General features: G+C 44.0%; 1 protein-coding gene across 1 annotated transcript; it reads right to left on the bottom strand.

The window, feature by feature from the left end:
• Positions 1–14726: 14726 nt before the first annotated feature.
• On the bottom strand, positions 14727–18120 carry L1TD1 (LINE1 type transposase domain containing 1). The gene is made up of 2 exons (XM_082191498.1): positions 17749–18120; positions 14727–16686 (listed from the first exon to the last, which is right to left on the bottom strand). Exon 2 carries the CDS (start codon positions 16448–16450, stop codon positions 15323–15325), a length of 1128 nt encoding a protein of 375 aa, XP_082047624.1. The 5' UTR covers positions 16451–16686; positions 17749–18120; the 3' UTR covers positions 14727–15322.
• Positions 18121–18547: the final 427 nt, after the last annotated feature.

The raw sequence follows: 18547 nt of genomic DNA, 5'->3' as shown, positions 1-18547 counted from the left end.
ACCACTATGAGCTGAATAAAGAGCATGAAATCACTTTGCGACTCTGAGTATATTTCAATACCCAAGGAATATCTTCCAAGATAACTAAACTGATCTGATGTCTCCAATCTTTTGTGTGCCACTTTCATAATAAGTATAAATGTTTCTAATATCCCTTGAGCTACTGCAAATAAATATATGTGACAATAGGAGCGTGGAAACCTGTCACAAATGAGAAATCATTATAATCAAGGGCCTCAGGCAGAGAGAAACATTACATAGAAAGTTGTTGATTACACAGATTCACTACATCTGTTATTGCTTTTGAATCTTGGGAAGTCTAGTGCTATATTCTGGGCTAGTGTAATGAGTTTAAAAATGAATGTTACAGCACCGCCACTTGCATATAAGATTTTGATATCGTCTAACGCGGAGCAGGCAAAAGGTAAAATTGGGATCTCCTGATTGCAGACGATTTGCAGTAGAAGATGATTTGCGGTAGAACTGCTAAATGTTTAACTAACAAAAACAAAAAGTGAGACTCAGAAGTAAGTGGTGCTTCAGGTTAAGAACAGTTTCAGGTTAAGTATGGACCTCCGGAACGAATTAAGTACTTAACCCGAGGTATCACTGTATATGCATCAACACAAAAACACAGGCAGTTCATTTTTAAAAATGCACCAAGCATCCCCCCACCCCGCCACCCCATGATAGTATCAGAAAGTTTTGGCTGCATGCTAACAGCAAATCAATACCATCATAGGCTAATAAGAGCCTGGGGGGAAATGTAAGCTTGTCACTTTTAGTTGGTGCCTAAAAGGTGTCAGTGAAGGCACCAGGGAGACCACACCAGGGAAAGCATTCTGCAGATGGTGGGCCACAACTGAAAAGGCCCTTTTTTGTGACATCATCTGCCAAGCCTCCAAGGGCCTGGTAAAGGATGTCAGATGAAGATCTAGCGGTCCAGGGAGGTTCACATTAGGAGAAATGTTCCAGAAAATATTGCGGTCTTGAGATGTAAAGAGCTTTATGGGTCTTTTCATTGAGCTCAGAAGCATGCCGATTTATTATGTTTTAATGCATTATACTATTTATTTCATTCAGTGTCTTCACTGTTTTTAATGAATATTTATAGTTTTTTTCACCTTTTCTAAACTGACTCCTTTTCAGTGAGATTTTGACTCTTTAGCCATGTGCTCCCTAGAGAAAATTAATACAGAGGTAATGAAGAAGTCGGGACGTGGGTGGCGCTGTGGTCTAAACCACTTAGCCCAGGACTTGGCAATAGGAAGGTTGGCAGTTCATATCCCTGCGGCGGGGTGAGCTCCCGTTGTTTGGTCCCAGCTCCTGCCAACCTAGCAGTTCAAAAGCATTTCAAAGTGCAAGTAGATAAATAGGTACTGCTTCGGTGGGAAGGTAAATGGCATTTCCGTGGGCTGCTCTGGTTTCACCAGAAGCGGCTTAGTCATGCTGGCCACATGACCCGGAAAAACTGTCTGCGAGCAAACGCCAGCTCCCTCGGCCAGTAAAGCGAGATGAGCACCGCAACCCCAGAGTCAGTCACGACTGGACTTAACTGTCAGGGGTCCTTTACCTTTACCTTTAATAAAGAACTCATTGTTCAGGTTGCATGCCCAACACCTGGCAGACCACAATATGCTAACATGACAAAATGTTAATTGCTTATAGCTGTAGGGTTGGGGACCTGTGACCTTCTTACAAAGTGAGGCTACAACATTTCCAGGAGGAGCTTCAAAGAAATTAATGGAAACATCCACAATTTCCTCTTAAACAGAGAGATCTGTAGCTCTGCCCCAAGCATCTGCATAATTCAGCACCTGTGACTCAATAGCGTCATAATAAATGCATAAGTTGAATTAAATTAGTTATTTTTTAAAAGTTGATAAACTTTTTCACTTCTACACTGGCTATTGGATAGAAGAGGGAACATCCCAGAAGGAGACTGATTCAACACGGGACACCGCTGGGTGGTGCCAAATTTATGATGTTTATTCTTGCCATCTCTGTGGCACTGTCTTTCCTTATGCAACAGGGTGCACTGAACATTTTTCTTCCACATTCATTTTGAATTTCTTATGTATCTAGTTTATTACCCAGCCTCATACTTCCAGAGCCAGCTGTCTGAAAATGGCACTACAGGGAATCCAACATAATTTTGGTGGAGGCTGCAAAGTCACATTCATCTACAAATTCACTTGATGGCTTATGAGGGAAATAGGCGCCGTCATATGCAGAAAGAAAGCCTTCATTTCTTTCATCTTGAAACTTGTCGTGGGCTTGGTTCTTCATTTAGATTATTGGTGTTGGGCCTTACAGTGGGCAAATGGCAAAGTACTGTCATGGGCACAAACTAGCTCTCTGTAATTCCTACCAGACAACTTAGATTTTACGACATTTCTTTGAGACTGGTATTTTTAATTACTTTGAAGCTGCTGAAAGGCACTAGTGGCCATAGAGAGCTCCAAATGAAATCTTGCATTGAGAAGTAATTAGCACAACAGATGCATTGTACAACTGTAGCCTCAGAAATACTACAGGTTTCATTGGCAGTGAGTCTGTAAAAAGTTTACAGTGCTCAGCAGTCCACATTACTGAAAAATTGAAATAATCACCTCTTGAGCGTTTCCTCTTCTGCTTTAATAGGTAATAATTGCTTTATTTTTAAACATAAATAGTGTACATAATAGGATTTTGCTGGGGTGAAAAAGGTAGAAGATAAAACGTAATTAAATCTGTCCTTTATGCTTGTAGAACGAATATACTATATCCCTGTTTGGCATTAAAACTTTACTTATCTTCATACTCATAGCAAATAAAGGACTTGATGACAAATCAAAGTTAGGCAGCACTAGTTATGTATTCTACATTGTTTTAATAACAGAGAAGTTCATAATATTTAAAATTTTGTCAAAAGTACATTGTAAAAGGCAAATTTGCTCTTTTAGTCTAAACTGCAGAACTACCTAAATTAAGAGTGAGAATTAGACTACGGTTGCCTTAGCAATGATGACTTAATAATAACAATAAAAGGTCAATGCAGTCCTATGGATGATTTCTTAGGGGGAAAGACCTACTGTATCTGATAGGCTTACCCCCTGGAAATGCTGCAATCCTAGGCACACACACTTCCTATTGAACATAGTGAAATTTACTTCTGAGTAAATATGCCTAGAACTATGCATGGACATCCATGGGGGAAGGAAAGGAAGGGAAAGCTCTGGTGCATGGGCAGAAGTCTGTTCTATTTGTACAAGGACTCACAACTAGGAAGCCAGAAGCACATACAACCAGCAGCAGAAACCTCCAGTAGCTCACCAAACAAAGCAGGAGATTGGGAAATATAAATGGGAAAGCCAGCCTCATTCAACTTATGCATGGCTGTCAAACAATAACGGTAGCAGAGGGGAAAGAGAGGGGCATCCCAGAACTGAAACCATAATAATAATAATAATAATAATAATAATAATAATAATAATAATAATAATAATTTATTTCTACCCCACACATCTGGCTGCATTTCCCTAGCCACTCTGGAACTCTCCCAACAAAATATTAAAAACGCGGTAAAACATCAAACATAAACTTACCTAAACAGGGCTGCCTTTGGATGTCTTCTAAAAGTGAGATAGTTGTTTATTTCCTTGACATCTGATGGGAAGGTATTCCACAGGGTGGGCGCCACCAACGAGAAGGCCCTCTGCCTGGTTCCCTGCAACCTCACTTCTCGCACTGATGGTACCACCAGAAGGCCCTCGGCACTGGACCTCAGTTTTTGGGCTGAACGATGGGTGTGGAGACGCTCCTTCAGATATACTAGACCGAGGCCGTTTAGGGCTTTAAAGATCAGCACCAACACTTTGAATTGGGCTTGGAAACATACTGAGAGCCAATGTAGGTCTTTCAGGACTGGTGTTATATGCTCTCGGCAGCCATACTCCAAACATCAAACAGTATGTCCACTTGGGCACAGCGACAGAAAGCAGTCAGGTTGGAATTGTGGGTCAGGTGTTTTCTTCCGGTCCCCAGCCACATCTCAGAACCTGGGGTCATCACCAAAACATCAAAACCCATCTTGTTTATGGTGTTATCCTGTGGGCAGAGGTGAGGGCCCTAACATCTCCAGATACAGATGGGTGAGATCCCTGCCAGAAAGACTGGAGAGCCACTGACAGCCAGTGTAGGCGGTACTGAGATAGATGTGCCAATGGTCTGACTAATTATATGACAGCTTCCTATTTTCCTATGTGTTTCTCTCTCGTTTCTTTCTCATTCCTCTGCTGCCTCAGTCCGCTAGATCTGTCATAAAAGGTAGTCAAGTTTCCCTCGTCTTTGTTTGCTGTGACTGGGGGAACGGGGTATTGTTCTGTACAGTTCTACTTTTTCTGTACAATTGCTTTCAGAGTTCTGTGCAGTTGCACAGTTCTCCATGGGTGGTTTGGGTTTTTTTAAAGTAATAACATGCAAAATGACAACTCTCAAGAGTGTCAAAACTGCTGCCACAGAATGGGATTTAAAAACATTATCGAAGGCTGCTGGGAGGCTTGCTTGCTTGAAATAATCTACTCCTGGGTAAATACAGGTTTTGCTTACATTTTCGCAGTTGTTTTAAAATCGCTTAGAGTGTATATAAAAGCAATTGAAGCCCTGTGAACTGCCACAGTGATTTGCAGAAAACACTTCCAGGCAAGTCCAGATTCTCTCTTCTCCCCACTCACACAGGAGTTCTTTCTCCTAACTTCTCTGATTGCTTTTCCTTTATCTTCCCATATTTTATTTTGCAATGGTTGTGCTTGAGGAAAAGCAAAATTCTGACCTGCTGCTGCATAAGCCGCCTGTTAAAGCAGACACTAAAAATATGATATTGCAGCTGAAATGCGGGAGCAATTGAAAGGAAGTAGGGAGAGGTGGGAAGCATTGATGAGACTCATAAACAGGCCATTATCATTTATTTCCTCACCCCCAAACCCCTCGTTCACACACTTGGCTTAGCATTGGCTTTTGACAGGAGGAAAGCTGCTGATTACACCATCCCACGCAGCGTGAGAGAACTAGGCAGGAGTCCCAAAGGGGGAATGTGGATGCTAGGCAGGAGTCATGTGACTGGGGCATCCTTGGCTGTGTGGGTCTGGCTCAGCTCCCTCCTAAAGCCATTAAACTCAACAAGCCCATTACAGCCAAACAGCAAGGTGTCAAGATGACCCCGAGCTAAAGTTAAGGGACTGCCAAGGTGATATTAACATAATCATAATTGTAATGACTCACACTTGTGTGCATGAAAGGTTGATCTGAGCTCAAGTTACTACTACAGCGGGACCTCAGTTTTCGAACGTCTTCGACTTCTGAACTCTGAAAACCCGGAAGTAACTGCTTCAGTTTTTGAACGCTTTTCAGAAGTCAAACGTGCCACTAGGCTTCCGTATTGAGTTTTCCGGAAGTAAATGCTTCAGTTTTCAAACGTTTTGGAAGTCAAACGGTCTTCTGGAAAGGATTACGTTCAAAAACCGAGGTACCACTGTACTTGGAGAAAATCTGTCAGACAACTGCTCTCGGACACATTGGAAGTTCACCACTTTCGCCACCACACAGGAGGCCCAATTATGCGCCCATGAATGTACATCTTACACACACAGTGAACCTTGCACCATTTGCTTTCTCCTGACATGTTTCACTGTTCAGAGCTCTCCAGGAAACTAGTAGTCTGCTTGAGCTCCACAGTAATCAGAGAGTGCAAAATTGGATCAATTTCCTGCCATGCCTCATGAGGTGAGACAAGGCCTCAGTAGAATGTCCAGTACTGACTAATGGGGAAAAAATCCCCCCTCCCTGGATTCAGGAATCCATTGGCTTCCGTGAGCCTCTGGGGGTGACCCATCTTAAGAAGTCCTGCACTTTTCCCCACATGGCCTGACCTGCACCTCCATAAAATAACTTGCTGCCCTCAGGTGTGGTGGGGGATGCCATCCTGTGACCAGTGTTGAAATATGATTCCACTGCCTGCCTGGTTGGCTTTTGTGCATGGAAATGAGACACCATATTGTGCTTTGCCTCAGACAACAAAAGGTCATAGCTTAGCCTGGCCCCTAGAACTAATGCAAGTTCAGGTTGAAGGTGACACCACAGGAAGAGAAATCTGCATGTAAAGTTACCATGTGAGGTACCTTTGCGATAAAAGAAAGTCACTTGAGGCTGTTTTGTCTTCTAGAGCTCTCTCCCCCGCCCCTCGCTTTTTCCTTTTAACAAGGAGGGAATTGTTTACTTCATTACATAGTCTTAACAGAGATGGACATCTGCTACTTTTGTGAATTAAAGCAATGCTAATTAAATTGATCTTCCTGCCATGCTGTTCTTTGACCATCTAGTCAGCCCTCCACTCTTTTGTGTTGTGTGTGAGAGAGGCAAAAATAAAGAATATTGGAAAGAAAACATTTCCAGAAAACCAGCAGGTCAGAAGCATTCTCATACTAAGCCATTGATTTTTTTTAAAAAAACAAAGGTTTAGTTGACACACAAGCCTGGCTTGCAAGTTCTAGAGATTCAGAGAGAGATGAAACCTATGGCCTTCCAGATATTGTTGTACTCCAGTTCCCATCCTCCCCAGCTAGGGAAGGTGGGGCTTGGAGTACAACAACATATGGAGGGCCACAGATTCCCCAACACTGTTCTAGGTGCAGGAGGCCCTGGAGCAAGCCGTGAGCTTGCAATAATCCCCACCCTCAGGTCACACAAATTGTCCACACTGAAAAACTGGTGGCATGCGTTCTATGCTCTTGTCACACGCAGAACTGAATCTCTCTCCCCTCTGCATGCTTCTTTGGCAATTGTTGAATAATAGGAGCATGTGGGACAGAGAACACTAACAACACTAATGTGCAAATAGTTGATTGTTGTTAAGCCAACCAGGCTTAACACACACACACACACCTTAAATATATGCTTAGTGACATACAGATAGATCACAAAGTGTACCCCAAATGTGCTTTTGATACAGTTTCATTTCATTCATTCCATAGTTAGAAGGTTTCAAGCCACACATTGCATAATCATCTTTGCCAATTAATTACTTCAAATGTCAACTAAAGATCAAGGAAGTAACGTGCATCTAGCACAGGTTTTTTAGTGTGATTAGTGAGAATGGCTCTTCTCGGCGCTTTTTTTCTGGGGTACTCAAGGGTACGCAGTACTGATAGAAACTTCCCCCCAAAAAAGTTAGGGACTGACTGTAACAACTTCATGGTGAGTACTGGCACCTTTTTTCCTTAAAAAACAAGAAAGAAAGCACTGACTCTTCTGGAAATAACCAATGGGGGATTATGTTTCATTTATCAGAGGTGGTTTTAGGGCAGCGAACCGGTTTGGCCACACTGGGTGCAGTGCTGCAGAGGGTGCCAGAACCATGCTGTAGAACAGAGTGCGAAAGGCTGGGGGAACCACCAAATTTTAGTGCCACACAGGATGCCACTGAAATTTGAGAGCCCAAAGTCCACCACTGCATGCATCGTGTACAGATTTTCCACCAATTTCTTTTGTAATTTTACTTTTTTTTTTTAATGAAGGTGTCTGAAATTTGGTCCTTTGGTTACAATACAGACCTCTTTGCTATATTGCCACAGTATGATGCTGTTCTGCTTTCAGTGAATGAGGCATACGGACATAGACAAATAGAAGATTTGTAAACATTGCATTCAGTTAAGTTTCTGCATTTCACAGCATTTCCATCCTGTGAGTCTCCCTGCTGATTTGTGACGACATTTAACTTATAAATGAACTATAATCCTATGTCACCTGGGAATACGCCCCACTGAACTCAATGAGACTCACTTCTGAGCTGTGGCATATAGGATTGCACTGTTAGAAACAACACACACACATTTCCCAGAAATAATGACCTCGGGGTCAGCTATTTCCTGGCAGATATTGACCATCTGAAATGGCTGCATTTGTCTTGGATGTTGATCCCAGTGTTAGCTGCCAGGAAATTCTTTTCCAATTGGTCATTATGTCTTAGTAAACTAGAAAACAGTACGAAGAAATGAGACTCAATCTGGAACTACTAAACTATCATGTATTTCTGCTGCAAAGTTGTTCTGTTTATACACTCCTGGGAAAGGATTCTCTTGTGCACTAATGCGAGCACTTGGGCAGCCAGCCTGTTATAAACACCAGATCCATTAGCTGTTTTTTGGTCACATCATTAGGATTGGCACAAGTTCGGAGTCTAACTTACACCAGCTGGCCTGACTGTGGTCTCTAAGGAACCATATGCCAGCTGAGAATTAGTGGAGCAAGGCTAGCGTATCAGCTACAGTAGGAAAGTATAAATAATGGCAGGTCATTTGAATGACAGTATTCTAGATTCATATCCTACATATACAAAGCCATTAGCCAAAGTGGCCATCCTCTTTCATATTTGTAAAATGATCAAAACACGTGCGTGCATCATCTCAGGCATTCTGCAGTCACCTGGCCAAACAAAGACAATGTGATCTTCACCTGTGTGCAGAATCTTCTCATCGTCTCAAAGACATATTTACTTTTCTTGTAGAGTGTGAATGCGTCTGGTCATTGCTGATAAAATCATTACCATCCTCATTATACCTGCCTCAGCAGTTTCAGTCTTGTATCAAACGCTTTAAAGTTTGTCGTTTTATTATGTTTTTATATGTGCTGGAAGCCATCCAGAGTGGCTGGGGAAACCCCACTAGATGCGTATAAATAATAAAATTATTATTATTATTATTAGTGAAATAGAAGTTGATAGAACAAGGGAGGGATGGAAGTTGCATCTACAGAGACCTTAGCTAATATGAATAGTCATTGTAGCAGAAAATAACTATTCCTACTCTTTCAGGAGTAGTGAGACTTTTGAGGTCGTGAAAAAGAAAGTCTCCAAAATTAAGGTGGCCTGGGGTATTTGCAAGCTGTTGGTTGATTTAAAGGGCAATCTTATGTATTTCTACTGAAAAATGAGTCCTACTAGGTTCAATGGGGTTTACTGATAATGGGGTTTACTGCTAATGTTGGTCTTCTTGCTTCTCAATTTGCTGCTCTTTGGAATCCATGGGACATAAGCTCCTTCAAATCTCTTCAAAATCAATGAGACTGACTAGATCATGACAATTTCCCCCCACTGATCTAACTGTAATTGTCATGCAACCCATTATATCCAACCCCTAAAACTGCAAGCGAGCCCCACCTGGCCAGCTGGAGAGTTGGGTTGTGGGTCCTTGCTTCCCTCTTGCTGCTTCCCACGCTTCAGAGCCTGCCGTGTTCATGGCGACAGGGGCCCCTCGGGCTCTGGTGATGGGTCCGGCTGCTCTGGCTCCTGTTCACTAATCCCCACCCCCTGTCACCCTGTGAATACTTCCTTCCCTATCCCCTGCTGGCCCCGGTGTGCCCCAGTCCCAGCCCTCCTACCCGTTATCCTGTCAGTTTGTGACAGCAAAGTTCATCTTGATCTGTTATGTCTCCTCCTCATCCCCTCTGCACCTCTGTGTTCTCTCACTCTCTGCTCTACAGAAGGCAGAAATCGACACTTTACACTGGAAATAAATAGTACAGAGATAATCAAGATGGTAATATTAGCATAAATCTGCTTCATTTTGAGTTTCCCTGGGTCTGCTCATTAACTAGCTGATGTGTTTGGGGTGCCTCTGTATGAACATGCAGGCAGGCAATGCGTACTGTGAATGTAGCATGTCACACAGTCTAGAACACCTTCGTTTTGGGCTTCAACATGGACGTTGTAGAGGCATAGAATATCTGAAACTAGAGTATCCCACATCCCAGGCTAGGGTGTCCAATTCCTTGGGCGGCTTTAGATATGTATCAATGCCACCTTGTGGCCAATGGTAACATCACTTCTTAAAATCAGTGTTGAAAAAGTCTTCAGGATTTAATTATTTAATTTGCTTTTTCATTTCCATGTTGTTGCTGGCATCTGTCTATCTTGAGAGAAAATGTTATGCTCCTCCTAATTTGATGCATAGAGTCTTCTTTTTTTTAATATTTTATTAAGGATTTTCTTGTTTTACAGAAGTGTAGTGCCTCATATATATTTTTTCCCCATGTAACATTTTTACAAATCCGTTTCATTTGTTGAGGCATTAGGGGGAGAAGAAAATAAAAATAAAAATAAAAAAGGAGAGAAAAAAGAAAGGGGGGGTGGAGAGAGGGAAGATGGATAAGGGTGGGATTGGGTGGCAGTGTTTCTATTATGTTTAATGTATGTAGAGTTTGGTGTCAGCGTGCTTTTGTTGTTCACTTGTGTTCCTTTGGTGGTGAGAGAGGTTGGGATTGGCCTAGGGTGTGATTGTTTGCTTGTGATTGGCTGTGGTGATCTTTGTTTTCGTGTGTGAGTGAGGTGGGTGGGTGTTTTGGATCAGGTTAGCCATATTGATTTGTATGCTGTTGGTGGATTATTGTCATTGTCCTGTTGGGCTGTGTGTGTGATAAAGGGGAGCCATACCGGGGTGAAGGCATCTTCTTCCGTTTGTCCCCGTGTCAGTTTCAGTTTATTAGTTAATTTTTCTAGTAGGGCTGTTTCCCATACTATTTGATACCATTGGTCCATGCTTACTCCTGACAGGTCTCTCCAGTGTCTGGTTATGGTGTTTCTGGCTGCTGAGAGCAGGTGGGTTATGAGTTCTTTGTGGTGTAAATGGGCATTGTTGTCTTGGAAGATGTTTAGTAGGGCCAATTCTGGGGTGGTGTCTATTACTTGCTTAGTTATTTTACAAATTTCTTGTATGGCTGTTGTCCAGAACAGTTGGATTTTGGGACACTCCCACCACATGTGGAAGTATGTGCCTGTGGAGGTGCACCCTCTCCAGCATTTTGGTGAGGTTCCTGGGTGTATTAGCGCTAGTTTCCTTGGTGTTAGGTACCACCTGTAGGTGAGTTTCAGTGTGAGTTCTTTTCTTTTCGTTGATATGGATTTAAAGGGGGGTTTAGACCACATTCTGGTCCATTGAGTGGGGTTTATCTCATAGCCTATGTCATTCTCCCATTGATTTTTGATTGCGTCTAGGGGATTTGCGAGATTTTGGAGTAGTATTTTGTATATTGCGGATACCATCCCTTTACCGTTTCCCTTTGTTGTTAGAAGGAGGTTTTCGAAGGTTGTCAGGGGCCTAGTTGCTGCTGATTTTACTGTTGGGTTGTTTAAGAGGGCATGTAGTTGGTGTTGTGTTAACCAGGGCATTTGGGTGTCTTCTAGTTTGTCTTGTATTTCTTGTGTTGACAAGGGTTTGTTATTTTTATAAAAGTCTATTAGGCGATACAAGCCTTTGGTTCGCCAGGTTTTTATCTTGAGGTTTTGTGCTGCATGGTGGAATAATGGGTGGTATGCCAGGGGGATTAGTGGGGATGGGGTTGGGGATAGTTTGCCTATTTGTGTTTTCCATGCTTTGAGCATGGTCTGTGTGTACCTGTTAAGTGTTGTGGGAATTTTCTTTAGTTTGTTTGGGAGGAGTGGGTATGTTGTGGTGCAGGTGTTTTCAATTGTGTCCTTCTCTAGGTGTACCCATTGTTTTGTCTCATCTTCTAGTATATATGGGATTATATGGCGTATTTGGTTGGCGTTGTAATATGCTTCTATGTTGGGGATTCCCCATCCTCCTTCTGAGGTGGGGAGGTGCAGGTATTTGGGGCTTATTCTTGGTTTTTTATGTGAGAAGATGAAAGAGTGTAGTTTTCTCTGCCAACTGTGAAGTTGGGTTGAGGGGATCCAGATTGGGAGGGTTTGGAATAGGTAGGTTAGTTTTGGGAGTGTGATCATTTTGATCATGGCTATTTTGTCTGAGAGAGTGAGGTTCATGTTATTCCATCTCTTTAGGTCTTTGTTAATTTGTCGCCACAGGGGCTTGTAGTTGTGGAGGTACAATTTATTGAGGTTTCTGGTTATTTGTACCCCTAGGTATCTGAACTTGGTGTGGCAAAGTTTTATTTTGGTGACCTTCGTGAGTTCTTTTTGGGTGTGAGGAGGGGTATTGAAGCACATAGCTTCTGACTTTGTGAAATTTACCTGTAGGCCCGACACCATTGCAAATGCGTTGAGTTCTCTGATTAGGGAGGTTGCTGTGCTTACGGGGTCTGGTGTTGTGACCATTAGGTCATCTGCAAAGAGCCCTAATTTATAGGTTCTGCCTTTTATTTCCACTCCCTTGATGTCTGTGGCTGCACGGATGCGGATTGCTAGGGGTTCCAGAGCCAGGATAAATAAGAAGGGAGACAGTGGGCATCCTTGTTTCGTGCCTCTTTGGATAGCTATAGTGTTAGAATCCATATTGTTAGTTCTGCATTTTGCTGAGGCTTGGGAGTATATTTGTTTGAGGATTTGTAGGAAGTTGGGGCCAAATTTCATGTTAGTTAGTACTGCTAGTATGTATTTCCACTCCAAGCAATCAAAGGCTTTGAGGATGTCTAGGGACATAATTGTCAATGGGAGTTTGGTTGCCTTGCTGTGTTCGATCAGGTTCAGTAGTTTCCTGATGGGGTCTGTTATATTGCGGCCAGGGACAAAGCCAGTCTGGTCTGGGGCTATTAACTTGTGTAGGAAGATTTTTAGGCGGTTGGCCAAGATTGATGTGAATATCTTGTAAAGGTAAAAAGGTAAAGGTACCCCTGCCCGAACGGGCCAGTCTTGACAGACTCTGGGGTTTGTGCGCCCATCTCACATCTATTGGCCGGGGGCCAGCGCTGTCCGAAGACACTTCCGGGTCACGTGGCCAGCGTGACAACGCTGCTCTGGCGAGCCAGAGCCGCACACGGAACGCCGTTTACCTTCCCGCTGGTAAGCGGTACCTATTTATCTACTTGCCCCCGGGGGTGCTTTCGAACTGCTAGGTGGGCAGGCGCTGGGACCGAGCAGCGGGAGCGCACCCCGCCGCGGGGATTCGAACCGCCGACCTTTCGATCGGCAAGCCCTAGGCGCTGAGGCTTTAGCCCACAGCGCCACCCGCGTCCCATGAATATCTTGTAGTCTTGGTTTATTAATGAGATTGGGCGGTATGATTCTACTTTGAGGCTGTCTTTTAGTGGTTTGGGGATGCAGACTATTTTGGAGTGGGTCCAGGTTTTGGGGATGGGGCCCCCTTTTATGATGTCGTTGAATAGGCGGGTCATGTAGGGCATCAAGGGTTCTTTGAATTTCTTATAGAATTCTGCTGTGAAGCCGTCTGGGCCTGGGGCTTTGTGTGGTTTCAAGTTTTTGAGGACCGCATCTATTTCCTCTGGGGTGATAGGGCTATCCATGAATTCCTCTTCCTCATCAGTTAGGGTAGGCATGGTCAGTCCTGCTAGAAATTTTTTGATTTCCCTCTCTGGTGGGTTATGGGAGGTGTATAGGTTGGAGTAAAATTCTGCAAATTCTGAAATTATTTCTTTGGGGGAGAATGTTATGTTGCCGTCTTTTTTGGTGATGCAGTGTATTCTTGTTTTGAGTGCTTTTTTCCTACATCTATTTGCTAGTAATCTGGAGTTTTTCCCTCCATATTCATAGAAACGTTGTTTAGAGTATAGAATGTTGATCATTGTTTTGTTGATTTCTAAGGAGTCTAGTTCTCTCCTTTTCTGTTCTATAAGTTTGAGGAGTTTTTTAGATCCTGTTTGTTTGTAGCGTGATAAGAGGACTGTGATGTCTTGTTCTATTTTGCTAATTTTTGAGGAGGTTTGTTTTTTAAGGAATGTTTTCTCTTTTATGCAAGCTCCTCTGGTGACCGCTTTCATTGCGTCCCATAGGAGGGGGGTTGTTGTATTGTTTACATCGTTTTCTTTGAAGTAGTTTTGGAGGGTTTTTGTGAGACTCTCTCTAATTTGTTTGTTTGTAGTTAGGATGGGACTGAAGGACCATGATGGGGTGGTTTGTGTTCCTTCTCCTATTTTAACAGTGACTTCTACTGGGGCGTGATCTGTGATTTTAATGTTACCTATGTTTGTTGATTCTACTGAGGGAATCAGACCCTGTGTGAGTAGAATGCTGTCCAGTCTGGACACTGTATCATGGCGTCCCGATTGGAATGTATGGCTGATGTCTCCCGGGTTTTGCTCACCCCAAATGTCGTAGAGACCCCTGTTTTTTAGCATTTTTAGTAACTTGTAAGAGTTCCTGGTTGTTGGGGGTTTCCTTCGGAGGAAGGTTGCCCATGGGGTTGTGGGGTGGATATCTTTCAGGGATATACCTTTCATATTTAGATTGAGGTCCCCTCCTAGGATTGCTTCCCCTTCAGAGAAGGAGAGGAATTTGTTTAGTGTTTTCTGGAAGAATTCTAGTTGTTTCGTGTTTGGGGCATATATGGAGCCGATTGTCAGTTTGATTTTGCCATCTAGTGTCCCTTTAGCGAAAATGAATCTGCCTTTTTTGTCCTTGAGGACTGTTGTGGCAGTGAAGTTCAGGTCCCTACTGAGTATTATGGCTACACCACGGGCTTTCCCTGAGCCTCGTGCGACCCACTGTTGACTAAAGCGGGGGTCGCTCAGGAGTTTGCTGCCTTTGGGTGGATTGTGTATTTCTTGTAGGAAGGTGATGTGTGGTTTCATGGTGTTTATGTATGAGGTGATGCGTTTTCTTTTGATGGGGTTTCCCAGCCCCCTCACGTTTAATGTAATTGCTTTTAGGTTAGCCATTTTGTTTGTCTGTTATGTGGGGCGATTCCCTGCCAACCCGTTCGGGTTGTCTTGTGTCTCTCTCTTTGTGTTGTTTAAAGAGCCAGTGGGGTTGCACTGACCTAGGGTGTGGTGGGTGGGGGGCTAGTAGGATTAGAGTGAGATTTGGGTTAAAGAGTAGGGGGTAAGTTGTAGGGAGTTTCCTATATGTAGTCATATAGGTGTTTGTTTGGGGTATTTTAGGCCATCTGGCATTTAGCCAGTTGGTCCTAGGTCTCAGCTGGTGTGGAAGGCCGTGTTCAAGGACAGGCCATCCCCCCTGTTGTTTGCGATAGGGGGTGATCAGCGAGACAGTGTGAAGTGACTTTGTAGTGTTGCTGTCAGGTATAAGGTTCATAAGCAATGTTGCCAGTGTTATAAGCAACATTGTTGGTGTGTTGGGGTGGGGATGTGGGTGTTGGTACGCTCTGGTGCCACCATAGTGCTGGTTGGGTATCAGATTTTAGCCTGATTGTGGATTGTGTTATTAAGGTTGGAGTTGTTTTTCCTTAGTATGGAGTATGAGGATGTTGAAGGTGTGGGTGATGGGGAATGTGGTTGAGGTCGTCTGGACTGGTGTTGGGGTGGGGATTTCTGTGGGGGTGCGGGGCTGGGGGGGATGTTGATGGTGTTAACTAAATCTATGTTTTGGGCGGGGAAGGGGGGGGAAATCACCAGTCCTTCAGTTTGTGGTTTTTTCCTGGTTGCTTCTTTCGGCTGGGGTTGTTGTTGTTGTAGGGTTGTCCATCTGCGATGAGTTGGTTTGGTTGATCTTGGTCTGGTTTCTTGTGTCGTATGGCCGGCGGGACGGTTCTGAGCATGATGCTTGCCTGTATTGGTTTGCGTTGTTGCGCCGCTTCTGTTGTATCTTTTTCTTCTGTACCGTTGTCCAGTTGTTTGCTGTTGTTTCCTCGTGGTTGGGGCTGTCACTTGGTGGGTTTGTCGGTTTCCATTCTGGCGGGAGGTCGAGTTCAAGGTTCTTTAGTAGTTGCAGGGCCTCGGGTATGTTGGTAGCCATGTGTTGTGTTGTGTTCGTTGTTACAATGAGGCGGAAGGGGAAGCCCCATCGGTATTTGATCCCTGCTTGTTGGAGACGCTGGGTGCATGGGCGCAGGCTTTTCCTCCGGTTTAGGGTGTCCTGAGATAGGTCCTGTAGGGCCAGAATGGGGGTTTCTCCATATCGAAGGTTGCTTGAGTTTCTGAGTTGGTGCCATATCTCTTCCTTCTTTTGGTAGCGTGTGAAGCATACAATGATGTCTCTTGGGGGGGCGCTGGGTTTTGGCATAGGTTTTAGGGCTCTGTGAGCCCTCTCCAAGTCATCTGCCTCAAGTTTCAGGCTTGGGATTGTGTTTTTCAGCCAGCGTATAATTAGGTCTGCTGGGCTTTCCTCCTCTGTTTTTTCAGGAAAGTTGCGGAAGCGGATGTTACAACGTCTATTGCGGTCTTCAAGGTCGGCTTGCTTAATTTTCATCTCGTTGTGTTCTGCTTCCATTTGGTTTACCAGTTTGTCCAGTTTCTTGTTCACACGTGCATTCTCCTCCCGGTATTGTTCTATTATTCTTTCTTGCATTTGGTTCTTGTTCTCTAGAGCTTCCACTTTGGAGGTTAGATTGTTGATTAGTACCTGCATGGGAGCCATTGTGGCCTTCAGTGTTTCTTCTAATCGTGCTTCCATTTCCCTCAGATCTCGTTTCGTTATTGGGTGGTCATCATCTTGAAGGGGAGTTACCATCTTAGCATTGTTTGCCATCTCCCTGGTTGGTGTCATCTCGGTCTCCCTGATGGTTTTGGTTTGAGGTTGGCTTGGCATCCTCTTGGGGTTGGGCGTGTGATGGTTAGGAGTTGTGGCAGTGGTGATTCCTGGGTATTGTTGGGTTGCTGAGCTGATCAGGCTTTGTTGGCTGGTGGCTTTTTCAGAGTGTTTGGATTAGGTGGTCATTTGTGTCACTTCTAGCCTGTGTTTTAAGAACTTCTCTAGGGCTTCTGTAGATGCCTCAGCGGTGCCGCCGAGGCGGGGGGGGGGACAGGTAGGCAGAGATGGGTAGACTAATGGACAGACAGTTCATATAAAGGGAAGGGGGTTAGCAGGTAGAGATGCAAGAGATTAGAGGGTATATGTTTAATTTTCCTCCATTTTTAGTTACTTTCCCACAAACAAAAAATAACAACAATAACCAGGGGAAAATATTATTCTTAAGAAAAACAAATCAAACAAAACCATACAATTATTTTTTATTCTCCAAATGGGTATATGGAGGAAATTTTTGTTTTAAAAGAGAGTGGTGGTCGTAGCTGGGGGCGAAAGATTCCCCCCTCAAGAACAAGCCAACAAGAGCTTTAAAAAGAGAAAGAAAAGAAGAATAATTGTATGGCTCTGCTCTGTCTTTTAAAAAATAATAATACTACTTCCCCCCGACCACCGCCACCACTCTCCGTCTGCAAAAAAGCAACCAAAAATGTATGGGTAAAAGATAAAAATGAGAATTAAAGGTAAAAAAAAAAGGGGGGGGTGTCTTTAGGTAGAGCTTTTTATTTTATTTTTTTTTAAAAAAAGAGTAAAGTATAGGTAAAAGAGGGTAGGTAAAAGAGAGTGGAAAGTCTGGGGCGAAGTGGCAGTCCCAGGAAATGGCCTGTGATGGTTCAGGGCTGTTTTCTGGGTACTGCCATTTTAAATCTTAAGAGGGGAGTTTGAGGTGGAAATAAAATGAGGTTTAAATTGAGGATGTGTGTGTGGAAAAGTGTGTCTTTAAATAGTGAGTAGAAAAGATAGAAATAAAAGTAAAGATTCAAATAAAGGGTGGCTGCAGCAGCAGTGGCCCCTCTTTTAAAAAGAAAAATGGTAAAAGTAGGTATATGGGGGGGAGGGATAAGAAAGATGTATATATATATATTCTTTAAAGGGAGGGAGGGAGGGGGAGAAAGGGGTTAAAAAAAAGGGGGAGTTAAAAAAAAGGGGGGGAAGGTTGTTTTTTCTTTTCTGTGATCTCCTTTGTTATGCAGCTTCTCTGTGTTTTCCTTGCCGCTGGAGCTCCTGGTAGGGCTCAGCCGCTTGCGTTTTTTTGTTTTTTCCCCCTTTTCTTCCCCAAAGCCTTCACCGTGCTCACCTACCTCTCCTCTGCTTTCCCGTCGGCAGAGATGGGGGCAGCAACGGTAAATTTGGGGCTCCTTTTTCTTTCTTTCTTTTTCTTCCTCTCTCTCCCTTTCTTTCTCCCTCTTTGCGTTAGCTCCACTGTCCTCCTGGTTTTGGAGCTCCTCTCGGCTGTTGGGGGGGGGTCGGGTGCCTTTCCGGCTCAATCTCAGTCGTGGGGGTGTGTGTTTTGGCTCCTTTGATAGATGCCCGGGCACCCCCAATTCCTCTCCGTTGGCAGTGCTGGCAGCAGCAGTCCTGGGGGGTCCGGGAATCGGTCACCAGAGCCTTTTACTCTGGCTGGCTTCAGGAGCTCTTTTCTTCTGCTGCTGCTGCCATGCTGCCTCGCTGGAAGTCCAACGTACATGCATAGAGTCTTCTGAATGCAGCAGTGTACGTGTGGGGACTCTTTGAGATCTTATTTTTTTTGTTTTTGTTTAGTCGTGTCTGACTCTTCATGTCCCCATGGACCAGAGCACGCCAGGCACTTCTGACTTCCACTGCCTCCCACAGTTTGGTCAGATTCATGCTGGTAGCTTCGAGAACACTGTCCAACCATCTCGTCCTCTCTAGTCCCCTTCTCCTTGTGCCCTCCATCTTTCCCAACATCAGGGTCTTTTCCAGGGAGTCTTCTCTTCTCATGAGGTATTGGAGCCTCAGCTTCAGGATCTGTCCTTCCAGTGAGCACTCAGGGCTGATTTCCTTCAGAATGGATAGGTTTGATCTTCTTGCAGTCCATGGGACTCTCAAGAGTCTCCTCCAGCACCACAATTCAAAAGC

The sequence above is a fragment of the Podarcis vaucheri genome (genome assembly GCF_965113315.1).
Source record: "Podarcis vaucheri genome assembly, chromosome: 11".
Classification (NCBI taxonomy): Eukaryota; Metazoa; Chordata; class Lepidosauria; order Squamata; family Lacertidae; genus Podarcis; species Podarcis vaucheri.
This window is presented reverse-complemented; position numbering and strand designations above follow the sequence as displayed.

Excerpts from the sequence above, each read along its gene's own strand:
- L1TD1 (XM_082191498.1), bottom strand. The coding sequence starts at position 16,450 with ATGCCAAGCCAACCTCAAACCAAAACCATCAGGGAGACCGAGATGACA.